Source organism: Prunus persica, chromosome G1, assembly GCF_000346465.2.
Source record: "Prunus persica cultivar Lovell chromosome G1, Prunus_persica_NCBIv2, whole genome shotgun sequence".
Taxonomy (NCBI): domain Eukaryota; kingdom Viridiplantae; phylum Streptophyta; class Magnoliopsida; order Rosales; family Rosaceae; genus Prunus; species Prunus persica.
Window position 1 is genome coordinate 37635930 of NC_034009.1, and position 15779 is coordinate 37651708.

Genomic DNA, 15779 nt, shown 5'->3' on the forward strand with positions numbered 1-15779 from the left:
ACAACTCTTTTGCCTCTGTCAAAACAAATAACCCTTAGAGTTAGGATCACTTCATGGACTCTTTCTTCAGATGTTCATTCTAAAGAAATAAAGTCTCTTATGAACAGAGAGTTACAAAAAGAGAAAAAATGCAAAAAAAATGTGATATTGATTGCAAGGTAAGGTAAGCAATCAGGGAAGGAAGCTGGTGGGAGCAGACAATAAGCTCTCATTTCTCCTAGTCTAGAAAGACTTCCGGAGATTAGAGCATAAGATCGCCTTCACAGTTCCCTGATGTAGTGGAAACGTGATCAGGGATAGTCTCGCTTCCTGAATGGATAATCAGAGATAGTCTTGCTTCTCGGGCATATTGAGTGCTCACACTGATAAGAAAAATAAGTAGATATCGCATCACTAGTTTTGGAGAAAACTGGATGTCTTCTGCAAAGAAAATTTGGTTAGTAACACATTTATACACAAATAAGAGGAATAGGTAGAACCGGTGAATTTCAAATTAACCATAGGAAAATTGCGAGATTCTCGGGGTACTTTTGAAAAAATAGCTCCGTGAAATCCGCAAAGCAAGATCGGCTTTTGACGAAAATAATACTTGAAGACGCCGAAAGTGCCGACAAACATTAATGGAGGCCGCGTGGAGTTTTGGAATCTGGAAAAGAAAAAGAGAATATGGGGATCTGAGATAATATTGGGATCCTGAAAACTGTAGCCATATTTCCTCCTATAGATATTGCCTTTGCAAGACTTGATTGGAGCAACTGCGTTTCAACTCAACTTCCTTCATTTTATGAAACTTTAGTTTTTCTAAGACTTTCTTCGAAACCTTCTTAAAATGGCTTCCTCTTCTTCCTGCCCAAATTATTTCAATTTAAATGATGCTCCCACAACTACCAATGATGCCAAAGTTTGGCGTCAATCCTTTGTATCCCAAAATCGTCATCTCACAGTTAATGATTTTGTGATGATGAATGATGCTACTGCTGTCATAGTAGCTAGGAATTTCATTATTCCAATGGATGAAATGTTGTTGACAGGGAGATCTGAGGAAGAGGCTATTGATGACTCAATGGCTTTTAGCATTCAGAGTGCTGCTTCTGTTTCTAACATGGCTGATCGTTTGCGTGCTAGAGCAAACGAGGTTGAGAGGCTAACAACTGAAAATTCGTCTCTTCAAAGAATGCTTCATGAGTCTCAACGGGAGGTTGAGAAACTTAAAGGAGAGAATAATGCCTTGTTGAAACTGGTGAGTTCGTACTCTGTTGATACACTGAGAAGACTAGACATGCTGCAGGTCTCCAATGAAAGAATTTTGGGAGACCACGAGAGGCTCATGGCTAAGCTTAAGAGGCGTCGTCCTCTTCCTTCAGAGGCTTCCAGAACATAATGTATTTTTATAGATTTTACAGGGCCTGCACCTTCATTGCAGGTGGAAAAAATCTATCTGTTGTATGTTCCTGTAATAATAATTGCGCACATTCTTAAACTTGCACCTGTGGTTTTTTACGTCTTTTCAAAATGACGGTTTGGAACTTTGTGCCTTATAGGTTCAAATAACCACATTGACTCTCCCAAATTTCATATTTCAACGTATGGGAGTCCGGAACTTTTGGCCTGGGCTAAACACAAAACTCAGAATTTATTCGCCCTTTTTCTAATGAACATGAAATATGAATTGAGTAAAAGCCACGATAATATCGCAATATATTTGGGTTCATGAGCTTCCGGCCCAGATATAACAAAATATGTGGGGAGCCTCAATTCATCATTCTCTTATGCCAAAGAAATATGTGGCGTACCACAATTTGCAATAATACCTCAAGGGTTGTTCATTTAATTGTTGGAACTTCAGGTTCTCAACACTGTTAGATTTTGAACCTCAAGCCAAAATCACATATTCTCATGGAATGGACATTTTTACAATTTTCTGTGCATATTTCTGGACTTCAAGCCCTTACATAATTGTCTATATCTTGAGGAACTTCTGGCATCTCATTTAATTGCTCATCCATGAGTTTAAGGAACTGCAGGTTCCCTTTTGAATAGTGATAGTTTACCCAAAATGCATACATCACTATTCATGTATACGGCACTATTCATGTATACAGTACATTTGCCAATACAATTATTTTCATGTGTATGACACTATTAACCAATACGGTACTGGTACATTATTAAGGAACCCCAGGTCCTTATTTACATGTCAGGGATCAAGGACCCTCAAGTCCAATCACATGTTTACAAATATAGTACCGGAGAGACTGTCAGCTCTCATATTAACATCATCATCAAAGATCTTCAAGTCCTGATGTAATTGTATGATGAGGATCAAGGAACTTCTGGTTCTGATCTGCTTACTGTAAAAACTCATCATACAGCACAATTAATCCATAAAATAAATTGTTGATAAATAAATTACTGGTATGGACGATAAACCCGCACCATACTTTAAATAAATGTAAATGTGCGGTAAAATAAATTCATAAATTAAATTGCTTACTGTATGGACGTTAATCCCGCACCATACCTTAAATAAAATTAAATGTGCGGTAAAATAAATTCATAAAGTATGAGGGTTAATTCCACATCATACTTTTAAGTAAAAGTAAATTTGCGATAAAGTAAACATGCTTGTATGGGCACTAATTCTGCTCCATACATTTAAATAAAAGTAAATGTGCAGTAAAGTAAATTCATAAAGTATGAGGGTTAATTCCACATCATACTTTAATAAAGTAAATGTGCTTGTATGGGCACTAATTCTGCTCCATACATTTAAATCAAAGTAAAGGCATGGACGATAAACCCGCACCACCCTTTTAAATAGATACTGTTGTATGGGTAATAAACCTATACCATACAGTAAATAAAATAAATGTGGGAATAAAAACCACCACTAAAAATATAAAAAGTGAAACCGTCCGTTAAAGCTAATAATAAAATTACTGTATATATATATATATGAATATAATATATTAGTATGGTCATAAGACCTTAGGCAATAATTCTAAAAGTTGCAGGAAGCTTTCCAACCCCCTTTTTTTTTTTCGTTGGAATCTTATCAACACCATGATTCATTAGTTTGAAAGCTAGACAAATTATGTTGGCTTTTCTTCTTTTCACTTGCAAACTTCACTAGCTTTGGATGTTAGTATGAGTATTAAATTGTGTAGAGAAATAATAAAATAATAGAAAAAGTAAGAGGCAGGGAGCTTATCCTTCTAGTTGGTTTGCTCGTATATCTCTCTAGCAGACCACAGCTCCTCCACTACTTTTCTTCCTTACATCAACATAATGGTTAGTAGTATAGATAATAGTACAGCACAAAAATTATACCTGAGAGCTTCTCGTGCTGATAACGTGTTGTAAAATGAACTGGGATATGTGCGAATATTGAGCTGCACGTAAAGTAGATGAGACACAGTATTTAACGAGGTTCGGCTATGCCTACGTCCCCGGAGAGCAGCAGTAGTAACTTTTCCACTATGTAAAATAATAGGGTTACAACTTTAGTGTTTACAATATGTATGGCTCACTCAATTTTCTCTCTTGGAGAATTTCTCTCTTGCTCTCTCTCCTCTCAACTCACTCACCCTCTTTCTTCCTTCTCTTCCTCTTCTCTAAGCTCACACTTCTCTTGATGGAGGTATCTATTTATAGGCCTAAGACATTGGTGGTTCACCTCACAATATAATTGGTAGACAACATCATTAATATTCTTCAATCAATTGGGTAGTGGTTTGGTTTAGTGGGTGTGAGTTGGCTATGTGGGCTTCACCTATTCTTCTTTACTTATTCTTCTTTACAATAAGATACAAAGATTTCAACCCAACTCGCTCAACTCTTAAGTGTTTAGAAAATAATTTTGTTTTTTTGTTTTGTTTCGTTTTGTGTGGATTCTATGCAAATGTTGCGGGCTTTCTCTAAAGAACTTATTTGATCTGGAGGCCCAAATTCATTACATCAAAGTTTATATTAGTTTAGCCCACTGACCCAAGTGGAGCAATAGATGATAGATCTAAAGACGCGTAGCTCTTCTTCCTTAAGAAAAGGCATGGACCCATTGACAGATTTGGTAAGGAAAGAAAGCAATAAATATATAAAAACGGACAACTCACCGCACGCCACGTGTATCCTACTGCGACAATTCTTATAAAAGTAAGAGGCAGGGACCGAGATATTATTTCAAGCAATTATCTCTCCATCCATCTTCGCACCTTCCATTTTCGTTTCAGCTCTAGAACCTTCTCCTCTCTCCCCAAAAAGCACTCACCGCCAGAGCAGAAGATCAGCCAAAGCAGGCAAGAAGAAGAAGAAATCAGAAGCAACGAAACGATGTCGTGGCAGCAGTACGTCGATGACCACTTGATGTGCGATATTGACGGCAACCGCCTCACCGCCGCGGCAATCCTCGGCCAAGACGGCAGCGTTTGGTCTCAGAGCGCCACCTTTCCTGCGGTTCGCTCTTTTTCCTTCATGTCTATGTTGTGGTTTGAGTTCTAGATTTACTTCGTCCTCTGGATCTGATCGATTTCTGAAAGTAGCTTTGCTCAGTGACTGTTTGGCAACTGTGTGTGTGATCTGATCAACGCCATGCATATGTTTTTTATAGGGAAAAAAATAGATGAGCTTAATACAAGTGTTTTTGTGGTTATTGATCTGAGTATTGGAGTAATCGGTTGTTGATTTGAATCAGAAACTTGATTTTTTACTGTATTATGTTGCGATTAGAATGTAAATTAAATTTTTTGGAACAAATTGATTGGTTTAATTATGGATGCGTTTGTTCTTGTATATGTTGTGCATTTTTTTCTGCGCTGAATTTATTGTTGTTTGGTTGGTGATATAGTTTAAGCCTGAAGAGATAGCTGCCATTCTGAAAGATTTCGACCAACCCGGAACGCTTGCCCCAACTGGTTTATTCCTTGGTGGGACAAAGTATATGGTGATCCAAGGTGAAGCCGGTGCTGTCATTCGAGGAAAGAAGGTGAGCTTTAGCATCTTATACATGTAATGCATTTAGCTTAATTCAGAAATGATGTATCTTACAGAAGTGCTTTGTTTAATGGCTGTCATTTTTCTTGGTCATGATCATTTTAGATATTACATGCCGTTGTGTCATTTTGCTTCTTCTGATGTTTGATTGTTTTATATAATTCTATGTATTTCTGTTGACTTAATGTGTAAATTATATTAGGGCTCTGGTGGCATTACTGTTAAGAAGACCAATCAGGCCCTCATCATTGGTATATATGATGAGCCTTTGACTCCAGGGCAGTGCAACATGATTGTCGAAAGGCTTGGCGATTACCTTATCGAGCAGGGTCTGTAATTGCTCCGGTAAGTTGATTATTTCCCCGATTTCACTCACTAATTTGCAGTTAACTTTTATGGGCCAACTGGAATTACCATTTTTTTTTTCCTCTCTTTTTGTGTAGAGTGACTATTTTATTTGAAGTTATGGTGAACTTGGTTTGAAAACAAAGTTGTTGCTTGCTGCTCGGGATGTGATGGGTATATGTATGAACCATTTATCTTTGCATTCTGGGACTTCTGGATATGGATTGTCTTTGTGAATGATAGTGGTTTAATTTTACAATTATTTTTGCTTAAGTTATTTTCGTCCTTTTGCTTGGAAAAGCGTATGTAATTGGAGTTGTCATCGCTGGAATGCCATGAATGAAACGGGTTATGTACTAAGTAGTTTTGTTCTATCAGAAAACGAGTTGGGTGAAAGACTTACCTTCCCTTTCATTGAGAAAGCTTGTGGATTTCCGCAATTTAACTGAAATAACGAGTGGAATTTGGAGAAGTGCCAAACAATTTGGCCTGCAAATTTGTGCAAGTCAGCCATAATTTAGTTTCCGGAGGGAGAAAGGCAATTTTCTTGGCCGTCGGAATCGAATTATATATATTAAATTAAAAATGTTAATCTTCTTCTCATACATATTATACTATGCATCCATTGTGAGGGTTAGGCAAATGTATTTAATAAACTTGCTTGGTATCTTCACAATGTTCCGAATTAAGAAGTTTTAGGCAAATGTACTTCATAGACTCGTCATTGGCTTCATGATTGGGGAACCATAAACATAAAAATACTTCGCTATCCTGCTTTTAGTGCCCCTACTCTCTTATCTCTCCTCACATGATTCGAAATGGTATAAATTAAATAAGAACAAAATCTCACCCTTGGTCATCCAAATAGATTGAACACATCTGTTGCTGCATCCCCTACTGTACAGAATTTGTCCTGGCTACAATAGTTCCTACTTAGTACTTGTTACCAGTAGTCATTGCAAGAACACTTCCCATCCTTGAAATGATGGAAGCGACTGCGGTCTCGCACGATAATCTCTCGCTCAACGATTTTGGAGATTATTTTTGTTGCATCATGGCAGTCATTACAAACCCTCAAATTCTTCACAATTCGGATGGTGGTTCCTGGACTAGTACTGATAAGGCCAAATGCAATGGCCAGCTTCTCACTATGAACCGACAGAGCATCCTCTTTCTCTTCTTCATCAATAGTATGGAGGACCAGATCGGTCTTCGGTTTGTACCCAGCTAGCTTCATTTTCCTCCTTAGTTCTCTAATCATCCAGTATATCTTGTCCAGCTGAGGATGGGACAGGTCTCCCATGAAGAACTCATGGACTATGTTATCCACCTCTATCCAACTACAGCCCGGTGTTTTCGTTACGCCTTTGTCTCGCATCCTCAGCCTACAGTTTGCTGCATCATCCAGCCTACCCATTGAAGTATATACATTGGCAAGATAGACATAGCTTCCAGAATGATCGGAATCTAGCTCGAGAATGTGTTGCACAACGCGTTCACCTCTCTCGGTGTCTTTATAAATCCGACAACCACCAAGCAATGCACCCCAGACTATAACATTGGGCTTCACAGGCATGGAGTTGATCAAATCTTCTGCTTCAACAAGGCGGCCGGCGCGGCTGAGAAGATCAACCACACAACCATAATGCTCAACCTTGGGGAAGGTCCCATATCTTTTGTCCATCATATCGAAATACTCAAGCCCCTTGTCGACCAAGCCAACATGAGTGCACGCTGTCAATAAGCCCATGAAAGTAATGTCATTTGGCTTCACCTCATGCTCAATCATTTTATTGAAACACCAGAAAGCTTCATCGGCATGGCCATTCATGGCCAACCCAGTAATGATAATGCTCCAAGATATCACATCCCTCTGATGCATCTTTCCAAAAACCAGCTTAGCCTCGGCTATGCAGCCACACTTGGCATACATATCTGCCAATGCATTCCCCAAAAACAAACCCAACTCCATCCCACGCTGTCTTATAAACTTATCAATCCACTTCCCCAAGTCAAGTGCGCCAAGATGAGCGCAAGCAGACAACACACTAACAAGCGTGACATCATTTGGCGCCAATCCATACTGTTGCATTTGCCTAAACAAACCAATGGCCTCAGCATACTTCTCATTCTGCGCATACCCCGCAATCATCGCATTCCATGAAACCACATTCCTCTCCGGCATCTCATCGAAAAGACGGCGAGCTTCCCCCAACTCACCGAACTTCGCATACGCAGTGATCATAGTCGACCAAGAAAACAAAGTCTTCTCTGCCATCCCATCAAACACCCACCTGGCCTTATCAACCCGCCCGCTCAAGCAATACCCCGAAACCAAAGTGTTCCATGAAACAACATCTCTCACACCCATTTCATCAAACAGCTTCTGGGCAATCCCGAAATTACCCACCTTGAAATACATATCAGTAAGCGAATTTCTGACAAATAAATTACCCTCACACCCGTATTTAGCAACAAAGCAGTGAACTTTCTCTCCCTCCGTCACTTGGGCAAGGCCAGCGCAGGCCTTGAGCACAGAAGTGAACGTGTACTCATCTGGGGCTGGAGCATTTGGCGAACCCAGTTGCCGATTGAAGTAATATATGGTGTGCTGCCAGTCATTGTTTTGAGCAAAGGCTTTGAGGAGGGCATTGTAGACGAAGATGTTTGGGGCTGTGAGGAAGTGGTTGAATACGAGCGCCACGTGGCGGATGTTGGCGTGGTCGGCGCAGACGCCGATGAGCTTGACGGCGATGATGTTTGGGTCGATGGAGGGTAATGGGTTGATGGTCGCTTGGGCTTGGATTTGGTAGAGGTGGCGCATGGTAAGCTGGGCGGCGCATCTTAGTAGGAGGTGAGTGAGCTTGGGGTGGTTGTGCGGGTAAAGAAGAGCCAGGATGGGTTCGGCTGAGTCGCTGACTCGGTTACTCTGCGCAATGTTTTACAGAGAAGACGACCTCGGAGAGACGAGTACAAATGTCACAGAGCTAAACCAGCGCAGGGGAGCCCCTGGGCCAAAAGCCCAAGTCTCGTATTTTTTATGATATATTTATTTATCAAGGCCCAGAAGGAATGGGAAAAAAAGAGTCGTTATATAGTAAGGTTCATTATATATGATTCTTAGATGAGGTGATATATCTTAATTGTTGAATATAGCTGATCAATTTAATTTAATAATTAACTAATTTGATCAAACGGTTAAGATATAGAATCTCACCTAATAACTATATATAACATCCTCACTATAGAATTCTTGGGGAAAGAAAACAGAAGTGCCTTACAATATTGAGTGTCCAACTCGGAAGGAATGAGTCATTTTTTTTTTATTGGACTTTTATTATTAAAAGGGTCAATAACTCACACATATTAAATGAATGTTAAGGCTTGTACTTAAATCTTAAAGAGCAATAACCACTACATTAGAAGAAATGAGACTTTTAAGTGAGGGGAGGACATAAGTTTTCTTTTTAACGCTACTTTGAACTGTTCAACCAGCCGAGAGGCAAATCTGGACAAAGCGACAGAAACGTTAATGTATAAAAATTGACCCCAAAAAAAAAGTTAATGTACGAAAATTTATATTTTTTACTGAACAAAAAGAAGAACATGAGAAAAACGTGGCAGAATCACAGGTTTTTTTTTTTTAAAAAAAATATTTTAATATATATATATATATATATTTTTCCAAAGGTAGAATCACAGGTTCACTTCACTCAAAATTACTCGAAATCTGAAACTATAAACACCGATAAGCCGCTGTCTTTCTATCTCTCTCTCTGTCTGTGTTCTGAATCTGGATTAGAGAAGAAAATTGTGTGTCTGTTTGGAGCGAGTGAGATTAGCAGAAAGAGAATGGGGATTCCATCGGAAATGAGGGACATGTGGGTGAACCGCGGAAAAGGGTTGCTCATTCCTTCGCCAGCTGAAGAACAGAAGAGGTTAAGATCCGCAAAGTGTACCCAAGGTTTGTTTTCGTTAATCACTGATTATAATTTGGGCAAGCTCTGTTTTCATCCTCTACCCAGTTGAGTTTGTCTGATTGATCGACCATCTGGTTGATTTGATTTAGATTGCTAGGTTATTAGTTAGTTAATTAACTTGTAATGTTTGGAAAATTTGAAATTCCTGTCCGGTTCTGTTCTGAGAATCGGCGAGAACGAGAACGAGGAAAAGGAAATAAAGAAATTGGATCTGTTGCTTTAAAAGTTGGAACTTTTTGTTTATACTGACCTGAATTGAATTGTAATTTAATAAATAAAAAAAGAGCGGTAAATTTTCTTGGGTCATGTTTGATTGAGTTGGCTGTTTATGTTCGATCAATTCGGCAGCAACCCAATGGTGGAAACTTTGTATTTTCTTATTGATTTACAATTTAGTAATGCATTTGACTTGTAGACAGGAAAAACTTAGCTATCACGGGTTCACGAAACCCTAAACCCGTCTCTCTTTCTTTCTTATCACCACGGTTCATCATGTCAGAAAGAGAGAACGGTTTCATGAACCTGTGATAGCTAAGTTTTTCTTCAGTTAGACTGTCTAATATCACTTGACATTTCCGTAATTTGCAGAGGGTGCAAAAGAGGGATTCAAGGCCGCTGTCATTGCTTGTGCTCTCACCACCGTGCCTACAGTATGTGTCATGTTGCTAAATTTTCCATAAGTTCATTTGTTCGGTACAAATTGGCAGCTTGCATAACTATACATGAGCAACAAGCCTGAATCCTAGTTTTCATTTCCTACAATCTGCTACTGCACGTTTGATCTTCTTCATGTCCTTGTGGGTTATGCTCTTTAGCTTGTTGGTATTGCCTTCTTAGTTGTATGGAAGACGATCCATTGAACATCTCTGAATTATAATGTCGATATGATGGGTCTCATCTGAATTGAAAAATGGAGTGCAAACAAATTGCATGGTTGTCTGTGAGAAAAAGCAAAACGGTCCTTCAATCTTCTCTTTGAAGTTTTTATGTCATTTGTGACTATGTAGTTCACACATTTTGTATTATATTTGGAGGCTGTGCCTTGGCCGACTTGCTCCAAACTTGGGTGGTTGCAGTCTTGAGTCACAGAAATAGCCTCTGGGAATAAGGGGTATGTCTATGTCTGTTTATGTCATGTCGTGTCCTCCCCAGATTTTGCGTTGAGAGCCTCATGCACTAGGATGTTCATTTTTCTCGTTGCAACTCTATTTTTGCCTTTCTGGATTCAAGGCAGATCTTGCCATCTTGGTTTACTTTTTGATGACTACTATTGACGTGTTCTTCATATTCCCAGTTGGCTGCTGTTCGTATGATTCCTTGGGCAAAGCATAACCTCAATTATACTGCTCAAGCACTCATCATATGTGGTGGTATGATTTGAAATTCATTTATTGCTATCCTTGTGCAGAGTTCAGAGATGTGGGGCAATTCTACTGGATATAGAGCTTTAATTATTAATCCTCCCACATAAAGCTTTAATTTTCAATGCCCCTATATCCACGAAAAATTTGCCTTCATGGGAAATCTGACTTGTATTATTACTTAATGAACAGCATCAATTGCTTCGTACTTCATCACTGCCGATAAAACTATCTTAGCATGCGCCAGAAAAAATGCCCAGTTGGAAGATTCCTTGAGACGCCAGAAGCAGTGATATCATGCAACTCTAACTTGAAGCGATATGGGTACCATTCAATGCATTGCCATTGAAAAATTAGTGCATTTGATGGGTGCATCGAACACCTACAATAAACCCATCATGTGTTTATCGTATGATTAGTTCTCGTTGGCTACATTCTCGTTTGTATGCAAGAATTTTTTTTAAGTTATGGTACATGGCTGGGGCAGCTTGTGCTGTTTATTTCATGAATCTGTTTCGTGTGTTTATATTGTATTCCCCTTTCGTTATCCCCGTTTCTTTTCTTTGGCCAAGGGAGAACAAGGGAGAAGAGATTTTTCATTAATAAGGCTGGGGTTAAGTGACGTATTTGGATTGCATAGAATTACAAGTTTTTTTTTTTCAGTTTGCTACTGTGATTGGTATTTTATTCATTTCATTTAAGCTATACGTATGCCATGTAGCTCTTGAGAAAAAAATCAGAAAGGCAAGGCAGGTAAAATGAGATACTCTGTAAAAAGAATCACAGTTCTTTTATCTTTTGGTAGGATTGGAGCCAAAAGGCCCCTAAAATTGTCTTTTCCATCTCCTATGAAATGTCGATCGCAAGTGTATAGAGGGAGATTCAATGTACAAATAGTAAAAATCTCTTTGTAAGGGTAAAAAATTGACCATTTTTTTAATCTCTTGTACTAGTCTCAGTAGCAGTTCTATTTGACGGAGACAAAATCATCGTGAAGCATCTGGCTGGTTGCATGCCTCAATCCAATTATTAAGCTATGGCTGTGCTAAATTCTTCCTTGTCTGAACTGAAGGTCAAAATGCATACCGGTAGATGGCATCGGCTGCGCCATCTTCGTCATTGCTTGCACCAATTACATTAGCCACAGCTTTTGATTTCTCTGATCCATTACTAAGAACAATGCCTAAAGAAGCCAGCTCAAGCATCTCTATATCATTCTCTCCATCGCCAATAGCCATGATCTAAAGAATAAATTGTTAGGATCAATCAGGAATAAAAGCAGAACTGGTACATAACTAAGAAGGAAATAAGTAAAACTTGATAAGACGGTGATAATCTCTGGAGGTGATCATATACATTTGTAACCGTGACTAGGGATGCCTATATTCCCAACTGGTGGTAATAACCCTAATGCTATCAAGTAAAGGTATACGACTAACTCCCATTAGAGGCTAAAACAACAAGATAGGAAAATAACTCTGTTGGCACATACCTCCTTTGGAGTGATTCCCAAATGATCAAGTAGCATGTTTACTCCACTCCCTTTTGAGGTTCCCGCGGGAACAATTTCAAGGTGACCTGGTACAGCTTGAACAACTTTCGCACGATCTCCAGTTGCTTGTGACCAGTATGGCCTTAAAGTAGTAGCCACTACCTCAGCGGTGTCCAAGAAGAGTACTTTCTGTATATACAGAAGAGCAACAATATATTAGTTTCATGACAGTGTTACAGTCGATTAGAGAGAAATTAAGAGCAAAGCTCAGTGCGAGTGGCTTGCACATTTTCATAATGCATAAACCTGGAATGGTTTTGAATGTAAATTGAAAATAAACATCCCTAAAGTTAATCAAACTGGACGTAAATAGTCAGACCATAATGGCAATTGAACTCAAAAGTCAAAGAGAGAGAGAGAGAGGGAGACCTGTATGTCAGCATCAGCCAAGAGATGCTCAACTGAAGGCATGATTTCCGCCTGTAAATATCTTTCATGTAAGCCTTATATCAAAAGGGAAAAGGGGAGGGGGGAGCTCATGCAATAAAGAAATTTATTATCATGATGAAACAGTAATCTTTTGGCACCTTTGGCTCATTATATACTGTATGCAGTGAGTCAACAGATGGATGATCAAATAGAGATAAGCAACGATCCTTGCCGAACGCAATAAGAGGAACCTTATTCTCCAATGAGTAAAGACATGCCTGCACAAAAAAAGCACATGTCTTTTGTTTCAATACATTTCCAATGGAACAATGAAAGTCTAGCAATCCCCACAAAGGTATTACCTCTCTGCAGACACTTGGATCTAAATTCTTTCTAAAGATTTCCTGACCTTGTTTACCATAAACAAGCAATCCCTGGAATAAGAACAGAAAGTGCTAATATCAACTCACGCAAAAATAATTCTAAAAAAGAGAAGTATACCCAACAATCAGTAAGGCATTCTGTTTGTTTGGTATAAATATGACCCATTAAGTCAGCAAAACTTACTACGAATTTACCTTATAAGTTTGGTGACAGACAAAGAACATGAAAAAAATTTAAGACCGATCAGGAATGGTTAGCACAGTTCAATATAGTGTCCTCATCAAGCTTACAAAAGGAAGAAAAACATCTAGGTCTAAACCACATGCAGATTGTTGTGTACAATTTGGGTAAATACAAGTGAGAAAATTATGCAATCGAATTCAACAGAAGACTGAGCATGTATCTGACAAGTGAATACAGTGCTTTGTTCATCAGATTCAACTTGCAACATGGTGAGGACGAAATTTGCAAGGAGAAAAGATAAACCTGCAAGAAAACCCCAGGAGAAAATTCTGAAACAATGCCATCTTTTCCAGCTAAATCTACCTCCTTAAAAATGTTTATCACGGCTGAACGAGACTGTTCCAAAGAATTATGAACAATTAGAAGATTTTTCAACCAACAATAAAACATTAGATTAACAAAGTTACCAAAATAGACCAATCAAAATAAGTAAAATTCATATTGGCGAACATAAATGAAAACAGATTTAGAGTATAATATCCTCCTGATTATGAATAAAAAGAAGATGATATTACTTTTCCGGTAGCTATCACTACTTTCACACCCCTTGATGAGACCTCTTTGAGAGCTTTCACAGTTGTTGAACTAATTTGACTTTTGCTGTTGAGAAGGGTGCCTTGTATATCAAGAGAATAAATATAAAAAGTTTATCATAAGCTTAATACACAGCACAGTGAATGTGTAAGAGCACAATAACCTCGAACTTACCATCCATATCGCAAAAAATATATTTGAACTTTGGTTTATAAAATCGCAGGCTGCCTTCTCTCTTCCTGTCTTTTAACAATTCACCTGTAAGATTATCTCACTACAAATTTATATAAGAAAATCATAGCTACAGAATGAATAAGGTCCAATGACAAAAGGATGTGAAACTGAAGCCAAAAAAAGATAAAACTACCATTTGGTTTTTCCTCATGAGAATTAACATGGGTTTCAGCATCATGTGCACTCTGAATTAATCCTTTCCCCTTCCACCCAAGACTCTTTAATAGAAGCTCCTCCTCCTTCTCCATTTCCACTTCGGCCTCTTCACTAACCTCATGATCAAATCCTAATAAATGTAACAATCCATGTACCTACAGGAGGATTCAGTGATTAAATTTATCAAATTACACCAAAAAGTGTCACCCCAAAGTATAAACTTCAGAACATATATACATATACTTAAACCAACCAACCATGAGAATGCGTATCTCGTCAATAAGTGAGTGACCTCTTTCCTCTGCTTGTCTTGCCGCTGTCTCAACAGAAATCACAATGTCACCCAACATAAGCTGCAAATGAGACAAATGCTAAGTGACTAAAGTTATGTAATAAGAAAACAAATAAGATTTAACAAAGAGAACAAAGCAAACGAGCTAGTACAATGGGAAGCTTAAGATCAGGGACATGTTGCGACAACGAAAGAACATCGGTTGCATGGTCCTCGTTTCTCCATTCCTTGTTAAGTTTTCGGATAAACTCATCGTTGCAGAGAAGCACCGAAAGCTCGACGCTTTCAAAACCACCAACGTCGCTTATGGCATTGTCCCTTGTTTTGTACACTGAACCATTCAAACCATCAAACGCTAGCTTCATCGCCAATGGAACGTTGAGACGAAGCAATTCCGCAATACTCTGCAAATTTCAAACTCCACTTTACTTCAGCTAATATGCTATGCTTGTATTATACCGAGAAACATTTACACAAACACGTGGTGGTCGTACTGAGCTTACCAGGACTTCAGGATCGTCAGGCAAATCTTCCTCAATGCAAATGCTGACATCGAGCTCTATCTCCTTCTCCTTCTCCTTGGTTTTTGTGGCCCTCCGCCTCATCTTTCTGTACTCTTTCTGCGAACTGTAGATTGGCCCGCTTAAAAACGGTGGCCTCGCAGCTCCTCTCCATTCGTCTCCGCACAAAGAGTGAAATCCCCAACCGAAAAGTGAACACTTGGAGGCGTAGAAACGCTGCGTTTTGGGAGGGGAGATTGAATGCGGGAGAGCGGGAAATGACGCGGCGGTGTGCCGAATGGGAATGGGGATGATGGACAGGAGAGTAGCGCGAGTAATGTAACGCGCCATTTGAGTGGCGGAGGAGGAGGGAAGGTGGAGGGTGAGAAGCAGAGTAGACGAAGGGAGAATCATGTACAGGCCAGGACTTTGGAGCTGGTAAGGCAGTGTGTTAATGGCTGCTTCGCGCCCTGTGCGTGACAAAGTGATTAGACGTCACGAAAACGAAGGTTTCCATACACCACAACAAATGAGAGAACGGCGCTCTGTCTTTTTTTTTATATTTTTTTTCTTTTTCTTTTTTAACTTTTTTTTTTTAAAAGTCAAATTCCTTTGAAATTGTAGATTCATTCCTGGTTAGTAAAATACGAAAAAAATATGAATAAAAAATATATCTGTTTTATTCGGCATAATTTTTGTAAATTACAACTGAAATTTTCAGTCATTATATTATTTTTTTAATATAAATTATTAGATTATTTTTATTCAATAATAAACGAGAATTATGTGTATAATATGTGAATTTTGTGTGTCTTAATAATTTTGTAAAAAATAAATGTA

The 15779-nt window shown here is 38.8% G+C and overlaps 4 protein-coding genes across 5 annotated transcripts; 2 read left to right on the forward strand and 2 right to left on the reverse strand.

Moving 5' to 3' along the window:
• On the forward strand, positions 4140 to 5748 carry LOC18789821 (profilin). The gene is made up of 4 exons (XM_020554492.1): positions 4140 to 4452; positions 4844 to 4981; positions 5192 to 5334; positions 5433 to 5748. The coding sequence occupies exons 1-3, from the start codon at positions 4330 to 4332 to the stop codon at positions 5324 to 5326; spliced, it is 396 nt and encodes a 131-aa protein (XP_020410081.1). The 5' UTR covers positions 4140 to 4329; the 3' UTR covers positions 5327 to 5334; positions 5433 to 5748.
• LOC109946484 (pentatricopeptide repeat-containing protein At5g48910-like) lies at positions 5509 to 8931 on the reverse strand. Its single transcript, XM_020554489.1, has one exon. The coding sequence runs from the start codon at positions 8156 to 8158 to the stop codon at positions 6278 to 6280; it is 1881 nt and encodes a 626-aa protein (XP_020410078.1). The 5' UTR covers positions 8159 to 8931; the 3' UTR covers positions 5509 to 6277.
• LOC18790200 (early nodulin-93) lies at positions 9019 to 11317 on the forward strand. The gene is made up of 4 exons (XM_020554491.1): positions 9019 to 9298; positions 9903 to 9964; positions 10609 to 10684; positions 10868 to 11317. Exons 1-4 carry the CDS (start codon positions 9187 to 9189, stop codon positions 10966 to 10968), a joined length of 351 nt encoding a protein of 116 aa, XP_020410080.1. The 5' UTR covers positions 9019 to 9186; the 3' UTR covers positions 10969 to 11317.
• Positions 11443 to 15622, reverse strand: LOC18792196. 2 transcript variants are annotated; one of them, XM_007224573.2, is made up of 12 exons: positions 14943 to 15622; positions 14592 to 14843; positions 14405 to 14500; positions 14125 to 14302; positions 13932 to 14000; positions 13739 to 13839; positions 13467 to 13559; positions 12959 to 13030; positions 12755 to 12874; positions 12597 to 12647; positions 12168 to 12356; positions 11443 to 11916 (listed from the first exon to the last, which is right to left on the reverse strand). In XM_007224573.2, the coding sequence occupies exons 1-12, from the start codon at positions 15351 to 15353 to the stop codon at positions 11749 to 11751; spliced, it is 1800 nt and encodes a 599-aa protein (XP_007224635.2). In that variant the 5' UTR covers positions 15354 to 15622; the 3' UTR covers positions 11443 to 11748. The 2 variants fall into 2 exon arrangements, with proteins under 2 accessions (XP_007224635.2, XP_020410079.1); XM_020554490.1 differs by having other exon boundaries at positions 13932 to 14015.